Source organism: Lagenorhynchus albirostris, chromosome 5 (genome assembly GCF_949774975.1).
Source record: "Lagenorhynchus albirostris chromosome 5, mLagAlb1.1, whole genome shotgun sequence".
In the NCBI taxonomy this organism is placed as follows: domain Eukaryota; kingdom Metazoa; phylum Chordata; class Mammalia; order Artiodactyla; family Delphinidae; genus Lagenorhynchus; species Lagenorhynchus albirostris.
The window spans coordinates 95,910,554-95,931,698 of record NC_083099.1 but is presented as its reverse complement, the minus strand read 5'-3'; the positions used below and the strand labels follow the sequence as shown (position 1 = coordinate 95,931,698).

The 21,145-nt window shown below is 36.7% G+C and overlaps 1 protein-coding gene across 1 annotated transcript in view; it reads left to right on the top strand.

Annotated features, from left to right (window-relative positions):
• The first annotated feature begins 1,106 nt into the window (after positions 1-1,106).
• ZPLD1 (zona pellucida like domain containing 1) overlaps positions 1,107-21,145 on the top strand; it is a 39,112-nt gene continuing 19,073 nt past the window's right edge. The window contains exons 1-3 of the mRNA XM_060149370.1: positions 1,107-1,242; positions 16,970-17,190; positions 20,500-20,681. Coding sequence (XP_060005353.1) covers positions 1,107-1,242; positions 16,970-17,190; positions 20,500-20,681 — 539 coding nt within the window. The remainder of the gene's footprint in view (positions 1,243-16,969; positions 17,191-20,499; positions 20,682-21,145) is intronic.

Here is a 21,145-nt window from a genome sequence, read left to right as displayed (position 1 = left end):
TCACCAAAGTGACTTTGTTCACCATAAACATGTTCTACTAAAATGACGATTCAAAAGCAAGATGTATTTCCTTCCTTTTGCTAAAGACTTGATTGATCATCTAAGGGCAGATCTTTAAGGACAGCTAAAACATCTTTTTTTTCCCCAAGCCCAAAGCTTTAAAAATGCAATAAATTATTTGAATAAGCCATTTGCAGTTTTATTTTCTTTTTGTTTTTTATACATAGACCAAAACCACCAACCCAAAAAATTTTTTTCCAGTGCACAAACTATGCTCTGAGAATAAGTTGGGCACTTCTGGAAGATATTTTAACTTTATCAGGACAATAAAAGGCCATAAAGGAAAAAAAATTAAATACCAGACTGACTGGAGTTTAAGTATTAAAGTCAATTTATATTTATTTGTTCAACACACATTGACAATTTCCATTACACTCTCCTAAGAATTCAAGGTTTTCATACTTCTGTATCAATTATCAACCACCAATGAGCAGCCATTGGAGAAACCAGGATGTCATTCTACACGTAGTATTTTTCTGTTCTCCCTTTCGCTTTATTCCTGTGTTTCCTAGGAAAATGATATACAAACCATTGATTTTGAGAAGTAGTAGTACCCTGGAATTCCTTTGTTGAGAGGAAATTTTTCTTGACATTATTTGGTCATTGAGAGAATTGAGAATTCTCTGAAAATCAACTCTTGAATGTTAAATCCCTCTGACTATGGATATTGGTACTTTAAAGGGTAGCGTTGCCTCCAAATCAGTCAGTCTGCCTAGCTAGGCTGTTCTAATCTGCTAAATACTTGGTTTGAGTTCTTCCTATTTATAATAAAAATCTTTCTTTTGCAAATGTTATGATTTATATCTTAGTTCTTCTACTACAAAAGCCTAGCTTTGTCACGCTTGCAAACTGGAGTCAAAGAATAAAAATAATTTTGAAATATTGTAGCCAAAATCTCTGCCTCATTGTTGATAATTATTTCTGATAATCCTTAGGTCTTTAATGAGCTTTGCCTGCATGGATGTAGACAGCCTGCCTATCCAACAGTGAGTTGAGATCAGCCTCAGTCTACCCAGCAAGTGAGAGTGAAGGCTGGTGATGTCCACATGAAAAGTAACTCTTTTCTAGGTTTTGCAATGGAACAGATATGGTTGCTCTTGCTTCTAACAATTAGAGTGCTTCCAGGGTCTGCTCAGTTCAATGGCTACAACTGTGACACCAACCTCCACAGTAGATTTCCTGGTAAGTCTGAACCCAATCTTTTCTCTAATTGTATCTGGAAAGAGCGATTATGTTTGAATAGTAAATCATTTAAATACATATGGAAAATGAGGGGGATATCTGTCTATATTAAGTGGATGTTAACAAATGGCAAATGACAAAAGACATTTTTCTGAAGTTGTAACTTATAACCACATTAACATACAAAGTGTTCATTGTAGTTTATATTATTATAATCACTGCTCACAGATGTGAAAAATATTGGCTAATGGTTGATAAAATTGGGAGAGGCTAATGTCATTCAAAATTTGTCTAATTGAGGGATGTTTTTCTCATAAATTAATTCAGACTTTAAAAATTGCCCTTATATGCTGATAAATTTATTTAGGAAGAATACTCAGAAAATGACTGTGAAATATTATGCAATACTCAAAAAAATACTATTTCAATGAAATGTTGGTCACCACCAAAGTACGCACGCCAGCTTCAGAATGCATTTCATAGCAACCCATCAATATTATGACAGACATGAGATTTTGACCATATTGATGGACGTGTCCCACAGGTTCCTAAAATCTGCACTTTTTAGAGGTAACTTAAGGTTTCACTTAAGTAGTCATCTTTTTATATCAGCTAAAGTTATAGAACCACAGTTCAATAGTTACAAAATAAGAACTAGATGATCTGAAACTAGTTTTCTACTTATGTATTGCAAACTGAAATACCTTCTGCAATGTTTTACATGCTCCTGTGTTTGGAGCATGCCAGAGTAACAACACACCTGCATAGAGCAATCAGTAGGTAGTTAGGTAGTTGATGTGAAGTTTCTAATTTATTTGAGGAGAGGTAATCTGGCTTGCTCCCGAATAAAGACAAGAGTATGTAGGAATGGCTTCATGAGCCCAGACCTAGTATGAAAGTACTTGACAGGTTTAGTAAAATAAGGAGGTCAGGAAGGGGAATGTCCAAAGACAAGTTTACGAAGATCAGTTAAGGCATGGTTCTTAATGATTTTGAATACCACAAATGATAGGATTTTTTTTTTTACTATGGAAAATTGCAAACATATGCAAAAGTAGAGATTAGTAAAAAAGCACTCATAGTAATCATACAGCTTCATCAGTTGTCAACATTTATAAATTTTGTTTATCTCTCCTTCTCACTACCTCCATCTCTGAAATATTTAAAAATAAATTCATTATTCATGTTTCATTATATATATAAGTGCAAAGAACTTAAAAACGTCATTACACTTGTATATCTAATAAACTTAACAATAATTACTCAATATCATCTTATACTCAGCCAATTTGTCTCTAAATCCACATGGTGCATTTGTTGACGTGTTTCTTAAGTCTGTCTTAATTTATAGAAGTCCCTTGCTTTTCTAAAATGCCATTTATCTCTTTAAATAATTTGGTGATTTGTTTCTTGGAATTCCAACACTCTGGATCTGGTTGACTGTAACTCTTATGTGTCATTTAACATGCTTCTCTTTTCCTGTATAACCTGTCAACTAATGAGAGCTAGAGGTTTGAATAAATTCAGGTTCAATTGTTTTGGCAAGGATACTTTTTGTATTATTTGTGTAATAAAAGTGTTTTGTCTTCATTTTGTAAGCAATGAAGAGCCATTGCATCTTTTTAAACATACTTTTTTAAGGATTTGATGTGGTCACATTTTGTTTCAGAAAGCAGACGTTGGGGAAAGTATGAAGGACAGAATCAAGTTAGAAGAGACTAGAGGCAGAGAGAAATGTCACAAAGGCAGTGACAATGGAAGCAGTAGAAGGAGACAGTTATTAAGAGATGCAGTATTTTGTGGTGGACTCCCCAGAACTTGAGAACTGATTTGACTTGGGAAGTGAGAGAAAGAGAAGGCTAGAGGCTGTTTTGAACTGAGATAACTGGATGTCGATACTGTTAACTGAAGCCAAAAGTATAGGGCATTTGCATGTTTTAGAAAGGAAGTTTGGGTTCGAAAATAATGACTTTGAAGTGCTCTTAGAGAGTAGAGTGGCAGCCTCTACTCAGAAGTAGGAAATATGGACCTGGGTCCAAGGAGAGAGGTTGAAACCAAAAATAGCTGTGTGAGAGTTGAATCCCTGTGCAGTGAGTGAGCAATGAATGAGGGGTAGGAAAAGGAAAGTTGTGGAAATAGACTACTATTTAAATAAACTGGTGGTGAAAGAAAGGGAGGAGTAAACTGAGCCAGCAGTTTAAATGAGAAAGGAGATTTTTGGATTAGAGGACTAGAGACACCTGAGTCTACATGAGCAAAGGGAAAGTATTCAGAGACTAGGAATACTAACAAAGAAATAATTGATGTAATGAGGAAAGAAAATATGGAAGAGATCAAAGGTACAGGTGGAGGAGTTAACCTTGGAAAAGTGGCAGCTGTTTGTTTGATTTAGGAGAGAAGAGAAATAAAAGAGGCAGAGAAGTTGAGAGATGCTAATTACGTTCATCTTCGTGGTTGAAGTGGAAGGCAGAGGCCCTCAGAGAGTGAGAGGCAGAGGCCTGGCTGGGACCTGGGAAGGGTAGTCAAGTCTTACCCTGTTATGGATAAAAGAGAAGGCCAGAATGTGAGAAGATTGCTCGGCAGAGAGGAACTAGCTGATGATGTATTATACTTGTAAAGGTAAATAAAACCTGTAAATAAGCCAAGGAGTGACTAGGACAGCAAAAGGAAGTATTTTTCATATGGTAAAATTTAAAAATTATGTTAAAACTTCCATTTACAATGGTGCCCACTGACCATCAGCGTCAAAATCACCTGAGATAGTCGTTCAGTGTGGACTTCACTGCTTTCCCCCAGATATGTAGTATCAGAATCTCTGAATATGGTGCTGGGAATTTGTATTTTAAATCCTGCAGATGACTCTCATATGCATTATGATTGAGAACAGCTGACGGTATTCTATTACTTTCTTGAATCCATTATTCCAGTTAAAAGCACAGTCATGTTTGGGGAAATATAACTAAAAACAAAATCTTCTCCCAACCCAAAAATTCTTTCCACAAAGATAGTAGAAATGAGAACACATTTATCATTGAATAAGCATTAAACCAGAATGTGATGCTCAACACAGGCAATTCATTAAAAGTTTGCAAAGACAGAAAGGAATCTCACTCTTTTACATAGTCAAGCAGAGGCAACCCATTGCATACATGTTTTCAAAATAAATAATAATTAGTTCTCAAGTAAGAGGACTTGACAGCACCATTTGTCATGTATAGTTCGTCCTGAATTTATCTGGTAATTGAGGTGACCATCTGTGTTAGTGTAGTAGCTTTCTCCAGAGGGAAGATAAAATTCTCATATCTTTATGAAAGGAGGTACTTTTGTGATTTGGAGCAAGGCTCCCACGGAAGTGAGGCTCCCACCGTCCCCAGACTGTGAGATAAGGATACTATTTTCCTTGATGTTTACATTTCTAAGAGATGGTTCCCAAGTCCTTGAGAAAGACGTCCCTGCATCATAAAGCTGACAAAAGTCCTATCTAATTTTCAAAAGGATTTATATACATTTCAAGGAGAAGAGAAAGTACTTACAAGTTTTCTGATATAAATGGTCTCTTCCTTTATTTTCAACAGGGAGAATTAAACCTCTTATTTTTAATTTGTATTTGTCCTTACGCATGTTAGCACTTTTAGTACTTTTGGGCTTAGACAAAAAATATCCAAACTTTCCAAATTTATACACACACACACACATTGTTGTAATTTAAAATTTATATTAAAAAAACCCCTAAAATTCAGATAAATCAAAAGTTCCATGAGAGGCTTTAAGTTTATATGGGTAGTCTTTTCAAGTAAGCCCATTTTTGCAGGTTGTGTGCAAAAGACCAGAGTGAGCAAATAAAGCCTGAAGGTTAATTGCTCACTCCCCTCTTGACCTGTGGCTTCTCTTCCACATCAGGATCACCCTTGATGTCATTAGGAGCTCCACAAGCTGCTCAGATACTAAGCAATGGGCTAGAATGAGAATGAGTCTGGCAAAGGAGAGGAGCTATCTAAATGCAAAGTAATGTTAATAATGATGAGAGTAATCATCTCACCCTATCTGACCTTTGCTGTTTCATGACATTAGAACTATTTTCTTTAATTTCCATGCCATTTTTCCTTAAGCCAAGGGAACCACCATGGCCTAATTCATTTTAAATTTAAAGGGATACCATTTAATTTTAAAGGTAGTTAACTCTTGCCTATCTAAGCTAGTAGCAGGGAATAGACTCATGCCCAACTGACATTATAATTATGCTGTTCCAAGAATAAAATGCAATCCATAGTTGACTTTTAGAGTACCAAAGAATTATTTGGTCAAAGTGAAACATACAGATAAATGCATTTGGCCTCTGCAACTAATGGATACCTTCTGGAACCAGCCCCTCTTTTAGAAGACGGTATATGTAAGGGTCGGCCTAAACTTGCAAGCCTCTAAAGAAGTCTTTAATGATAAAGGCACAATCAAGGAGAGATTAGGTTAGTGACACCAGAAACTTTGTGGCCTGACATTGTTTTATGGTGAACTAACCAGTCATGGGAAACTGAACGTAAGTCAATGTTTTATGACTTGTCATTTTGTATTCTATTTGAAATAGTGCTAAGAAGGAATAAATTCCATGTATAGAATGCTAGGCACATTATGTAATTCTCTTTTATTTCTTACAATAAACCTACAAAACTTTTTAATTTTTACTTTATGATATGGAGATTGAGGATTAGAATTTTTCTAATACTGCAAAGCTAGCAGTTGTCAGAGATATAACACTAGAGCTCTTTCCATCAAACCATGATGCCTTAAAGTGAATCTTGAATACTAAGTTTAAAAAATGATTTATACCAAAAACCAAATAATCCAATTACAAGTGGGCAAATGAGTAGACATTTTTCCAAAGAAGACATACAGGTGGACAGTAGGCACATGAAAATGTGCTCACTAATCCTCAAGGAAATACAAATTAAAACCACAATGAGATATCACCTTACACCTGTCAGAATAGCTATCATCAAAAAGACAACAGATAAATGCTGGTGAGAATGTGGGAAAAGGGAACCCTTGTGCACTGCTGGTAGAAATGTAAATTGGTGCAGCAATTATGGAAAACAGTTTAAAGATTTCTCAAAAAATAAAAATGAACTACCATATGATCCAGCAATTCCATTTCCGGGTATATATCTAAACGAAACAAAATCATTATGTCAAAGAGACATCTGTACCCTATGTTCACTGCAGCATTATTTACAGTAGCTGAGACATGGAAACAACCAAAGTGTTTATCAACAGATGAATGGATAAAGTTGTGAGATACACACACACACACACACACACACACACACACACACACACAATGGAATACTATTCAACTATAAAAAAGAAGGAAATCCTGCCATTTGTGACAACGTGGATGGACTGCAAATGTTATTATGCTAAGTGAAATGTCATACAGAGAAAGACAAATACTATACGATCTCATTTATATGTGGAATCTAAAAAACAAAAGCAAAACTCATAGAAAATGAGAAGAGATTTGTGCTTACCAGATGGCAGGGGTGGGGGCATGGGAGAATGGATCAAAGTGGTCAAAAGGTACAAACTTCACACTATAAGATAAATAAATACTGGGGATGTAAGGTACAACATGATGATTATAGTTAACACTGATGTATGCTATGTTTAAAATATATTAAAAGTTGCTAAGAGAGTAAATCCTCAAAGTTCTCATGACAAGGAAAAAAGCATTTTTTTTCCTTTTTTTTGTATCTATATGAATGATGGATATTAATTAAACTTATTTGGTAATCATTTCACAATAAGTGTAAGTCAAGTCATTATGCTGTCACCTTAAACTTATATAATGCCGTATGTCAATTGTATCTCAATAAAACTAAAATTTTAAAATTATGTGTAAATGGAGAATCACAATGGAAACTGCTACATTAAAGAATTTGAAAAATCATATGGTAGGAAAATTTGTTTAGCTTTTTCAGGACCAGCTTGACTAAGGAAATTTTTTCTCTGATAATATTTATTAATATTTCAATGAGTACCAGTGTTCCCCAGGAAATAAAATAGAGAATCACCTATTTCAGTGATAGACTTCATGGGCAGGTCAAGTAAAATGAGCTGCCTGATTTTGTGTTAGGCTTTGCTTAACCATTGCACTGTTCTGTGCCCAAAGACAAAGTAAGAGTGGATTATGGAATAATTATCCCAGGGAATACGTTCTGTCTCTCTGTGTAGGTAAGAAAGGCCAATTCTGCTGCCTTCCTACAGAGTAGTAGTGTTTTGGTCTCCAAGCTGTGAATAGGATACCTGCTTTTGCTTTGCAGCTGTGACTGCAATTACTACACCAGATGAGGCAGAAGAACTGATCGAGACAGCGATTGCAGATCACATCCTGATTAACCTTCAGTGATAAAGTGCAGTGGAGAGAAGAGGAATTAGTCAGCAAGTTCAGTGACTGAACAATTCAGAGTTCTGAATTGTTCTTCTTTATTTTAATAACAAAGTTCTTTATTGCATGGATTTTTCATTTCCTCTACTTGTATAAGTAAAACCTATATGCTTTTTTCTGCTTGAAAAAGATGACCAAACCCTTCTAGTTCTAGCAAGCGTGAATAGAAGCCTGCAAAGTTTATCGAGGACTGCGTATGCATTTCTTTCAGCCCTGCAGACAACAGCTTGCATTTGCTACTGAGAAACAGAAGGGGAAAACTGAGGTGGTGAGGAACCTGTTCAATACAGAGGGGAAACCTGAATTCTTAATCCACTTTAAATTCTTCATCAGCTGCTGGTATTTTGGGTAGATGAAATATCAATACCCCTTTTAAACTTCTTGCTCAATATTGTATAAAAACTTGAGGAGAATTAACTTTAAAAATTGTGTTAAAACAACAAATATAACATCTGTTTTCTAAGCAATTTTAAGTCTATGTACTGCCAAATATTGCTACTCTCATTTTATAGAGATAGAAGTAAAAATGATATATAATTACTTTTATAATCTGCTAAGATTATATAGTCTTGGAATATCTCTTGGAGGCCAGGAAATAAATTAGAGTTGACCTTCCATATCCATGGGTTCCACATCTGTGGATTCAACCAACCTCAATGAAAATATTCAGAAAAAAAATTCCAGAAAGTTCCAAAAAGCACAACTTGTATTTGCTGCATGCCAGCAAACATTTATATAGCATTTACATTGTATTTACAGCTATTTACATAACATTTACATCATATTAGGTATTATAAGTAATCTAAAGATGATTTAAAAATATATAGGAAGATGTGCATAGGTTATATGCAAATACTGCATATGCCATTTTATGTAAGGGATTTCAGCATCCATGGATTTCTTTTAAATTTTGGTATCCAAGGGTGGTCCTGGAATCAATCCCCCGTGGATACTGAGGGATGAGTGTCCTTTATTTCCAGGTGAGATTTCTGTGGTACTACAAAGCAGCGCAGTCTTCAGCATACAGGAAAGACTCCTCCTATTATACTGAATAGGTTTTGGTTCATACAATCAGTTTTAAACCAATGCTACCTTTAAGTATGTATAAACCAGCCCATGGATCCAGGTGCAATCATATTCATGGGAATACCTGCATCTGAACTGCACAGAGCCGTCAGTTGCTCACAATAGACTCACGCAGCCTCACACTTCTCTTTCAGTTGTTTCGAGGAGTGCCCAGGGCCTAGTTGCCATTTGAGGTAACTGTCCTGCTCCTCTGGTTATTAAACTGCTATGGTTTGTAGCATGGGGTAGAGGTGGGGAAGGAGAAGACTGACCCTCTTCCCAATTTTATTTCACACATTGCCACCTGAGCACTAAAGTAGACTCATTTGGGTTCAGTCTCACAAAGCCTTTCACAACCCTCTTTCATTGTAATTCAAACCAGTTAGTTCCTCAAAAAGGAAGGGACTCAGACACACACCCATGCCCTTTACAATTTGTTTCTCTCTCTTTCCTGTCCCTTTTTCATCCAAACCTCTCCCTCTTGTAAGCCTATAAATCATACAGTTTGGTGGGAGTGCTTAATCCCACCTGATAGAACCCACCTAAGGAGTACTTCCTGCCCAATCAAAATGTATAATTATGACTAAGTAACTCAGTTGGTTAAGAGACTTGTGTAGGGGAGGAAAGATAATTTTCCCTCTACCCTCTAGGTTCTTAGCTGAAGCCCCCTATAATAAAAGACAGATTAATAGAAAAAAGCAAATAGAAGTTTAATAACATGTAAACCTCCTATATTCATGGGTGATACCCAGGAAAACGGAGTAACTCCCTGAAATGGCCCAAGCCACTACCTTAAATACCATCTCAAGCTAAAGACAAAAGAGATGGTGGTGGTGGGGAAGCCAGTTATGGGAGGTCATCAGGTAAATCACAGTAAACAGGAGTATGGTTGTTATGCAGATTTAGGTCTGTAGCCTCCTTTGTAAGAGTTTCTGGAGGTTTAGTTCCCCTCTTCCTTCCTGGTACAGAGAAGGAGATGCACTTAGAAATGGAGATTTCCCTTATAAATGTAAATGTCTCTTTCAGAAGAGTAACTTCCATTTGTTTTCAGGGATTCTCCTATGTCTGCCATTTCTGTTTTCTTTTTTTAAAAAAATATTTATTTATTTTTTTTGTTGCACTGGGTCTTAGTTGTGGCACGTGGGCTGCTTAATTGTGACATGCAAACTCTTAGTTGCAGAATGCATGTGGGATCTATTTCCCTGACTAGGGATTGAACCTGGGCCCCCTGCATTGGGAGTGCAGAGTCTTAACCTCTGCGCCACCAGGGAAATCTCTGCTGTTTCTTAAAAATAATCAATTTAAGGTAATCCTTATGCCAAAGAGGCATATTTTGGGGTGGCATATTCTGCTCCCCTTCACTTGCAACATTGGCATCACCGGGGAGCTTGTGAGAAATGTAAGGATCACGCCCCATCCCAGATCTACTGAATCAGAATCTGCATTTTAATAAGATTCTGTATAATGCATATTCATATGAAGTGCTGATTGGAGTGTGGTACTCATGATGTCTTGCCAGCTTTATGTTGTTACATACCAGAGTGTTTATGCCAACCCCAACTGGCTGTCATGCACTTGCTTGCTATTAATGACGGTAGGGATTAGCAAATCCCTTGCTGTTAAGGGGAAATGATTTAAAAAATTTATTATTAATAATAAAGCAAGATAATTAATTGCCAGACTAATGCACTTAAAAAAGCTAAATTTAAAAAAAAAGCTAAATACCTAAACAAATAGCAAAAATCTATTAATTTCATATTATTTAGTGTGTTGAATTAGAAAATATCTGACATAGAGAATTTTGATGTTCCTCTAAAATTCTGAAAACGGGAATCATCTCAGGCAGTTGGCAGAGTACAGATAGGAAATATGAGTTCTGGATGAACAGTCAAGATGAACCTATATCATTGAGCACATATTTTCTTTGTGAATCTTGAAAGTTGATATTAAAAAGTTAGGGGCTTCCTAACTTTTTAGGAAGTGGTTGGTGCGGTGGTTGGGAGTCCGCCTGCCGATGCAGGGGACGCGGGTTCGTGCCCCGGTCCGGGAGGATCCCACGTGCCCGCGCGTGAGCCGTGGCCGCTGGGCCTGTGTGTCCGGAGCCTGTGCTCTGCAATGGGAGAGGCCACGGCAGTGAGAGGCCCGCGTACCGAAAAAAAAAAAAAAAAAAGTTAGAAATCATACATGCTGTTTGTGAAAGAGTTTAATTAAACATTTTAATAAACACTTGCTGAATGTTTGTTAGGCACGCTGGGAAAACCCAGAGCTTTCAATGAGTTCATAATCTAGTGGGAAAGCAAATATCCACTCCCAGGTATAATGTAGGTGATATTGTAGACTCATAGTTAACGTGATGTGGGATAGAGTGGAAGAGAATGACTATATATCATTGGAAAAATGAAGTCTTACAAAAGGAAGCCTTAGAAATTGTTTTTCTTTTCTCAGCCCATTTCTATTACCTGAGTGCTCTCAATGGGTATTTCATCTATTATTATTGTTTATAATTGATGTACTGAGTATTGGTGATTATCAAATTTATACTTCTTACTCTTTTCTATCCTCTAAATATTAGACTCTTATTTCCAACTACGCTGTATATTTCTGCTTGAATGTCCCATATGTACCTCAGCCTCTCAAAAACTGAGCTCATCATCTTTTTCCTTCCTGTATTCCTTATCTCAGAGAATAATCCACCCAGTCACTAATGCTAGAAACTTGACCATAAGTTTGACATCCCCTTCTCTTCATGCCATCATCTAATCAATTTCTTATAAAATTTAGCCAGTTGGAACTGTTTCATTTCTTCTCAACAGTCCCTTCCAAACAGCTGTGCCCTACCAAGACATGGTTGTATATAACGTGGTATTCAAACCTCTATCATGTCATTATCAACTGCATTGCAATTGTCTGGTTTTTTCTCTGTGTCCTTTACCCAACCATGAGTTCCTTGAAGTGAAGGAGTCCTGTTAATGTCTTTATCCTCAGAGTTTAGCACAGAGACTAACGTACTGTATATAAACAAATGCTTTTTTTGGATACTTTGTTAACATGAAGTGGCATGTAGTTTAGATCTTGAAAATAAATAGGACCAAATAGCCTCTAGCTTGTGTAAAACTGATGGCACTGATTTTGTGTGTTCAACTCCTGTGCACCCCACCCTTTTTTTACAATCTACACTGACACCCAGAATTGCTTTTCATACAGATTTTTACATTTTCAGGTCAATAGTGAAGGAACATTTTGAGCCACTGCACTGCAGTGCTGAGTTCAGTTCAATTCTGGAGTGTTTGTGTTGCAGAATATATGTGTGCAAATTATTTGAATACTTGCATTGATCTGTGCCCTTATTAATCCAGGTAATAATTAGAACATGTTAAATATTCTGACACTACTGAAAGAAAATGTAGGTCTCAAACTTAATAGTATTGAGATGAGATAAAAATCATTCCATGTATCAAAAATTAGGAATCATTAGCCTCATCTGGATGCAATTGGATGTAAGCTAGTTGAGTATGGAATTGTTGAGAAAAAGAAAATAGATATATTTGTTAAATATGTGAATCATATGCTGAGAATATATTGTCATTAATTATGTCTAAAGAGAAAAGTATATTAGGTGTTCTAGGAATGGAACTTTCTTGGAGATAAATAGGTAGAGTGATGTTTTTATTCACATATACAGAATTGGATCCATTTCCTTTTTACTCCATTTATATGGTAACCATATTCTATGAACCCCATATCAGGCTATGTTTTTGTACATGGTGAGATAGATGGTGACAGGATATTTAGTGTGACAGGATATTTAAATTTGCATAATTTTAGAAAATCTGAGACAAACTCATTGCCTGATTGGTAGGTAAGAGAAGTGCAGAACATCTCTTTATTTTTATCTGAATTCAATTGAATACTGCATTTTTAAATTTTCTATGAATAACTTAGCTTGGTTAAATATCAGGGGAAAAATCACCCTTTTGGCAGCATACCGGCATGTAAACTCTGTATGCAAGCCTACCATTTTAGACATACTTAGTATCTTTAGACAGAAAACACTAGAAACCAAACATCTAAAGATGTTTATTCCTTGATTATTTTTTGTCATTAGCTTGTATTCATTGGATTGTTTAATACTGCAGTGTTGTTCAAAGGGATATTACAATTCAGGCCAGGGACTGGACAATAAAAAGCCTAAAAAAAATTAGTTGTTGAGAGCAACTGTTATTCAGTAACTGAAAAAAATTTCTCTACTTTTCGCAGAAATTGCTCTTTGGCAACTTGAAGTAGCATTTTTGTTTCCCTCAAAGCCTCACAAATGGAAAAGTTGTGCTGAATAGATGTCTTTAGTATCTACAACCAGGGAAAAATGTGTTCCTTGGAAGGGACAGTGAAAAGTCTTTAGAAAGCTAGTTTAGGATGGATTTGAACAGATCCTTTCTTACACTGTAAAGTCTTTAGTTTGTTATCATTTCTCCAAGTGGGATCAGCTTGTAGCAAATTCAGTTCCACTGCAGGGGTTACAAGTCTCCAGTTATAAAGCAGAAAACGGAAGAGAGCACTATGTCTGGACAAAGCAATCACTGCCATTGTTAAGCTAGCATAGGCATCAATTAATTCTCAAACAAAGGCGAGGAAGCTAAAATCTTCAGTTGGTTTAAGTTAAGGGAGTGATACCTCTTTTGTAACATATTTAATGATATGTATTAACTTCCATACATTTAGGGTATGCCAAGTAATGCAATGATACTCATTCTCTATTTCCCCAAGCATAAAGAGTTCTTAGTGCACGGTCTAGTAGTTGAGAATTTGATTTCACATTTAAGTAGATATTTTGCTACCTTACAGAGACCATTTTGTATGTGAAGGTTTCCTGTGATCTTGCCTATGTGCTTGCTACTTGGCCTCATTGCCTACCATTTCCTCCTTGCTTTTTAAATTCAAATGAACTGTCCAGCTCCTAACCAGCCTGAGCATATTTATTTCACACTTCTGTCATCATTCATGCTGTCCCCTTTGTGCTGTAAGTTTCCCACTCCTTTTTGTAGCTAACTCCTACCGATACTTCAAAACTCAGTTCAATGCCATCTTCTCCAGGAAGCTGTTCCTAATCAACTGGTCTGGGTAAGGTTCTCTTTCAATGCCACCCCATGGTTCTCTGTCCAATCTTTCTTAAATGTGGGCCACATCTACCTCCTCTTATGGACTGTGATCTACCTAAGAAAAAGGACCACTACTTTGTACATCCTTAGTGCAGTCTATTGCCCCATACTTTATGTGATTAATTAATTAATTACTCACTGGAGTACATCAATGAATATCATAGCTTCCTGCTTTCTGGGACTTTCAATTTGTTGAGAAGACAATTATACAAATACATATATGATTCCAAGTCAATACGACAACATAAGACAGAGTAACATAATTTAGATTTGGGATCAGGAAAGTCTTTAGGAAAAAGACAATGAAATTCGAGACCTGAGGGATGAGTAGGAGTTCCTCAGACAAAGATTGGGAATAGGAGAAGCATCCTACGGAGGGGAAAAAACTGATTGAAGGTCATGTGTAACCTATATTAGGCTTTTTAAAATACAGTATTTTATTGAGGAATAACATATAAAATAAGATGCAATTTTAAGGGTGTGGCTTGAAATTTTAACATATGTATACACTCATGTTATCACCACCCAGATTGATAGAGAACAATTTTATCACCCTCCAAATTTTCCTTATTTCCCCTATTCTAGACAGTTTTCCTTCAGAGGTAACCACTATTCTGGCCTCTATGATTCAGTGTGATACATTTAAAGAACTGAAAAGAGTTCAGTGAAACAGATGTAGGGAGTAAGGGGGATAGTAGAGAGGAGATGAGAATGCAGAGGTAGGCAGGTGGTGGATCACAGAGAGTCTTGAGGACCTGGTTCAAGATTTGGACTTTTGGCCTGAGTGAAATGAATAGCTGTTGAAGATCTTCACAAAGAGGTAACATGATTGGATTCACGTTTTAACAGCTGTACTAATCAGAGGGCATTAAGAGTTGAAATAAAGGAACCAGTTAGGAGGTGAATGTAATATTCTAGGGAAAATATAATTATGGCATAGACCAAGGAATAGCATAAAGATGGAGAAAAATCACCAGATTTAAGATGTAATTTGAAGTTTGAATGTTTGAAACATTCAAACATTTGTTAAAATGAACTCATTATTTTAATAAGAGCATGATTTAAAAATTATAGTTGCATTTGAACAGCTAATGTTGTTGAAAGCTAATAGAGATATTCTCCCAATTTTAAGTGGTATTTATTATTTTCTGTGCTGGCAAAGTATGCTTCATCTGTGGGTTATCATTTTATTTTCCACCTACAAGGGGAATATTGCTTGAGGTTTTCCGTACCAAGCAGGCTAATATTAGCCTTTTGGCCATGAAAAAGATTTTCCATCTTTCTATCTTTTGCTATGAAAAAAATTTTTCTTTTTTGTATTGAGTTTAAAATCATAATCAAATATAGAAATTTCCATTTTGACTGATTCGTATCCTCAAAATATGACTCACTTTACCAACAAAAAGCCAGTATGCAGAATAAACACTCCAAAGAAATATGCTGTTGAACACTTTTACCCATAGATTAGAACTGATATATTTAAGCAAATTAACGTTATGCCAAAAAGTCATGAATGACATTTACATATTACTTAGATCATTTACCAAAAAAATATTTTATTATGCTTGTTTTTCCTTTTTTGAACAATCAAGGTGATTTCTCCAAACAGCCTAATCCATTTTTATTTGTTTGTTTTCACACTTTGAAAACCAGATGTATGTTTCAGATTCTTTATCTCAGTGGTAAAAAATAAGAGTGGTAAAAAGTAGTAAGCTTACTGTATTAATTTCCTAAGTCTGCTGTAACAATGTGGCATAAACAGAGTGACTTCAAACAACAGAAATTTATTTTCTCGCAATTCCGGAGGCTGGAAGTTAAAAATCAAGGTATCAGTAGGACTAAACTCCATCTGAGACTCTGGACAGAATCCTTCTTGGCCTCTTCCCAGCTTCTTGTGGTTTGCTGGCAGTCTTTGCTGTTCCTTGGCTTGTAGGTGTGTCACTCCAATTTTCTGTCTTCACATGGCATTCTTCCTGTGTCTCTGTCTCTTCACATGATACTTCTCTTAGAAGAACACCAGTAATATTGGATTAGAGACCCACCCTACTCCAGTATGACCTCATCTAAACTAATTACCACATTCTGAGGTACTGGGGGTTAAGATTCAATGTATCTTTTTTTTTTTTCTGGAGGGAGGGAAACAATTCAATCTGTAACAGTTACCAAAACCAATAAAACTGAAAGCTTCTGACACTGGGGAATTGCCTAGCAACAGCCAAATTCTCCATTTTCTACATATATTTTTCTCATTACATGCAGAAAATAACTAAATAGAGACATGAAAATCTTGTGTGTGGGGTGTGTGTGTGTGTGTGTGTGTTTGTGTGTGTGTGCCTGCTCACCTCTATAGACCTGGAATGGATCCCATCACTGATAACTCATGGAATCATGGAAAACTGCAAATTGTGTATTTACATTTTCATGCCTAGTTAATTGCTTTTATTCAGGCATAGTCATTGGCAAATTTTTCTTAGGGTAGACTGCATGTCTGACTGTAATATCAACAGATAAGTTTTCATTCTCTTCCTCTCTAGCATAATTTAATAAAATAAAATGGAATCTGGATAGATGGCTTTTGTTTATACATCCTGGATAAGATGGGTTACAAAACACCAAAGTGCTCAACAATTTGGCTTAGGATGGATTTTAACTGCTTCTTCCTTACACTTGAGAAAATGCATCATTTGTAGTGAGGCTCACTACTCTAGACAGGTGATCTAAATAATTCAGTTACTCTCTTCTGAATTTCCTCCGTGGCCTGATTTTTTCCACTCAATTCTCCAATCATTTTACACTACCCAATAAACATTTAATGCACATCCACTGTGTACCGGGCACAAGGAAACAGAGATACACTATAATCTCTACACTCAAAGATCTCTCCTGAAATAACTAAATCAAAGACTATTTTTCCTAATACTTTCACGTTGGATTATGGTGTATTCAAGTATAGGAATGAGTTAAACAGACCATGGGGATGAAAATACCTCAGGGGATGGTAAAGTTATTCTTGGACCCCATGCTGTGCTTTCGTGATTTGTTTGTTTTTTTATATTTTTTATTTCAGCTGAAAGAGACATCAATGTCTACTGTGGGGTCCAGGCCATTACAATGAAGATTAATTTTTGCACAGTACTTTTCTCCGGTTATTCTGAAACAGACCTGGCACTGAACGGAAGGCATGGGGATTCCCACTGCAGGGGGTTCATCAATAACAACACCTTTCCTGCAGTGGTCATTTTCATCATCAATCTCAGCACCTTGGAGGGCTGTGGAAACAATTTAGTGGTAAGATTAGTGTGAAATTGTGTGCTAGGTTTGGGGATCATAACTAAAAGATCTCCCAATTTCATGAAATAATCAGAAGCCCAATCTGTCTTTCGAGAAAAAATTCCAATAAAACTGAACAAATAGCTTTCCTTTGCCTGTTTGAGGCTTCTGCTCCCAATCATACAATTTTATTTTCCAATAGTGGTTCTGTTTATTGTAGCTGGTGGTTGAGGGGGCTGAGATTAACTGTGCTACTCTAACCAACATTATTTTGTGTGAGTGATGCTGAGGAATATGTCTCTACAGTTATTATCTAATTATCTAATTATCTAATGATAATTAGCTATGTTCCTCATGCGTTTCATGGAAGTATCTTTTATATTCCAGTGAGTTTGGCGATGGATCACTTGGCCTATTGCTTCTTAGTGACCTCATTCAGGAAGAAAGATGAAATATAGAATGAGAAACTTAGAATCTTCTAGGTTATCATGTTTACCACTGAATGATCCACACCACTGTTTTGTAAAAGAGGGCTGTTAGCATTTCCAGTGTGAAATTCTTCATCCTGTGGGACTGTCCTTTGAATTTCAAAATGTTATCATACACAGTCTTACCCATGAAATCCCAGGAGCACGCTCTCTCCAGTCATTGTGAAAATCAAAACACCACTTCAAATATTTCCACCTTGAGTGAGAACCACTAGTCTACACTATTCATTTATTTATGCATGCATTGAACACCAAAAATAGAATTGAAAGAGGCATTCACTCTCCTGGGAATTAAAATTAATTGAAGTAAAAATATTGTGATTTGGGGGGTGTTACACTAAAATTCATTTAGCACTATTTTTTCTTTTGCTTGTTTAAATATAGTCTTATTGGTTAATCCTAGCAAAGACAAAAAGAAGATTCAATGAGCGTGACCACTTAGCCCAGTGAAGAAGGAGAGATCAGTTTTTCCTCTTGATAAATTATTGTTTGGGATTAAGGGGAAAAGCTTGATTATTCTAAGGGCAGGGCTTTTAAGACGTGGTGGGAGATAGGAGACAGGAAAAAGAGATTTCTTTGAATCTCCTTTATCTTTTCCCGGAGGGCAGTTAGAATATTGTGCCCATGACCATTTCCAAGTCTACAGCTTGAGTATTGTTGACTCTTTTTATTGAAAACGTTTATTCATCTCTCTGGGTTGTGTGCAGAGAGGTTATGAAGTGGGCCTAAGGGAGAGTGAGGGAGAGGGATTCAGGTTGATTATTACACATCCAAGGTTCCGTGTGGAGGGAGGGGGCCCCTGTGGAGAGCAGCAGCCCTGCCCCTCCTCCCACGGTCGCCCAAGGCCTCTCCTTCAAGGAGCTCTCTACTCTTGACTTCAGTCTTACCCTGCTGCTGGAAAAACAATTTGGGAGAAATGCCAGACAAAGCCTGTGTGTGTGTGTGTGTGTGTGTGTGTGTGTGTGTGTGTGTACGTGTTCGTGTGTGTACCTTCATTTTTTTTTTAGAGCTGAATTACTCTGGTATAAAAATTGAGATATATATCATATGTATATATATAAATATATGTATATAATTTTTTTTCGCAGACAGAATTTGCACGTTTAGCTAGCCAGTCAGGCAAGCGATGTGTAGAGAGGAAGAATCACTTAGTTTTTTATTTTTGTCTTAGATGTCACCACCTTTGGAGTTTGCTCCAAGGATAGTCCTGTATGGGAAAAATTAAGTAGACTACTAAATCATCTGGATTAGAATCAAAATGTTTTCATTCATAATGATTTTGGTTCTCTTCATGAGTCAGCTAGATAATTGCTTCAGCTTTGCCCATGTGCTCCTAGGTTCATGTATAAAGGGTATTCTATTGTTGAAAATTAAATGTTACCGGTCTCCATAATATCTGCTAAAAATATTAATTGAGCATCATATTGTATTTGACATGGTGGGAGAAGCTCGATTGTATTATGAAGGTCAAGAACATTATTGATTATTCCTGAAATGCTGGTTCTTAAATTTTAGTGGGATTGGAGAAATGAAAGCTAATCAGTCCCAGGAAAATATACACATGGACAATATTTTTATATAAATTCTAGGAGTTCATGATCCCTCCGCAACCCAGCTAAGAACTATTGTCCTGGAAGGGGATGAGAATCTCCATGTACCACAGAGGAAGACCCTGAGAAGATCGACCCTAAGAAAATTTGTGACCTTAATTCATTTGTTCAGAATTTATCTTGAGGACCCCAAGATGCTGGTGTCACTGAGCTATGCTGAAGGGACAAAGGCAAACAAGACCAGGAGGGTCTCCTGCCCACAAAGAGCTCTGATTATGGATGGGGGTGTGCTGAGTCAGACTGTTCATGCACTGTGACTGCATGAATAGAAGCTGTGGGGTGTATCAGGAGAAGTTTCCAGGGAAGATGAGATCCAGGGGAGGAATGGGATATGTCATGGTGAGGAGGGGAGAGTGGAGGCAGGAGGAGTATGCCCAAAGGCCAGAGCAACAAGGGCCTTGGGGCTGGGACATTATTAACCAAGAGTGGGAGCCTGGAGATGTGAAGCTAACATGGAAAACAAGATCAGATTAACAGGGGTCTTTTAGGCCATGCCACGGAATTTGGACTTTACCCATGAGTGTTTTCAAATTACTTGCTGTAGCACAACGAGTGACATATAGTCTCTCTACTTTCTTATTTATGAAATATGAGTATAGTGTCTTTGGTTATATGAAGTTTTATTTAGTTAAAAGACACATATGAGTCAGACAGAGAAAGACAAATATCATATGATATCGCTTATATGTGGAATCTAAAAAAATGCTACAAATGAGCTTATTTACAAAATAGAGTCACAGATGTAGAAAACAAACTTATGGTTACCAGGGGAGAACGGGGGAGATAAATTGGGAGATTGGGGTTGACATATACACACTGCTATATATGAAATAGATAACTAATAAAAACCTACTGTATAGCACAGGGAACTCTACTCAATACTCTGTAATGACCTACATGGGAATAGAATCTAAAAAAGAGTGGATATATGTATATGTATAACTGATTCACTTTGCTGTACACCTGAAACTAACACAACATTGTAAATCAGCTCTACTCCAATAAAAACTAATTAAAAAAGAATAAAATCACCCTCTTTATGAGAGGAAGAAGAAAAAGACGCATGATCACTTATAAGTAGCATTATATGTGTATAATTTCAAAACCATGCCATGTTATAGTTGCAACAGACCCTAGAAATGATCTGTCTAATGTTTTATTTTGCATATGAAATGCCTAGATTTACATGTAACTATTTAATAACTGAGCTTGATCTACCATTCTAACAGGTATCCACAATTCCTGGAGTCAGTGCTTATGGAAATGCAACTTCAGTACAAATAGGAAATATTTCAGGATATATTGATACTCCAGACCCACCAACAATCATCAGTTACCTACCTGGACTTCTTTACAAATTTAGTTGTAGTTATCCATTGGAATACCTGGTTAATAATACCCAGCTTGCTTCGTAAGTCGCATTTTATTCTTGCTTTCTCATATTGTCATTTGGTTTGAGTCATTTTTACCCTTGAGGGACTTATAAAGATGGTAGGATTTGTTGAGAATAGCTAAACTCAATGTCATGGAAACCATATAAGGTCTTATCTATCTACTTACCTACCTATCTACCTCTCTATCCATCTGTAAGTGTTATTGTTATGATGCATATCAACAGCTCAGTTTTAATCCCCCCCCAATTAAAATTGGCTCATACTAATCAGATGTCTGCCTGGGGTTCTCCTAGCTCCCCTTAGAACTGCCCAGGAACCCAAGAACCCTGGGTGCTTATGCACCAGAAGGGCCTGTCCTGTTTCCAGTGTGTGGAACATTCGGTCACTGCATTTTGGGGTCCTGTTTAGCTTCATTCTCTGCCGTATCTCTCACTGGTGGACTCTGCTGCCCAGAATCTGAGGTCTCCATGCCTCCTGCTGA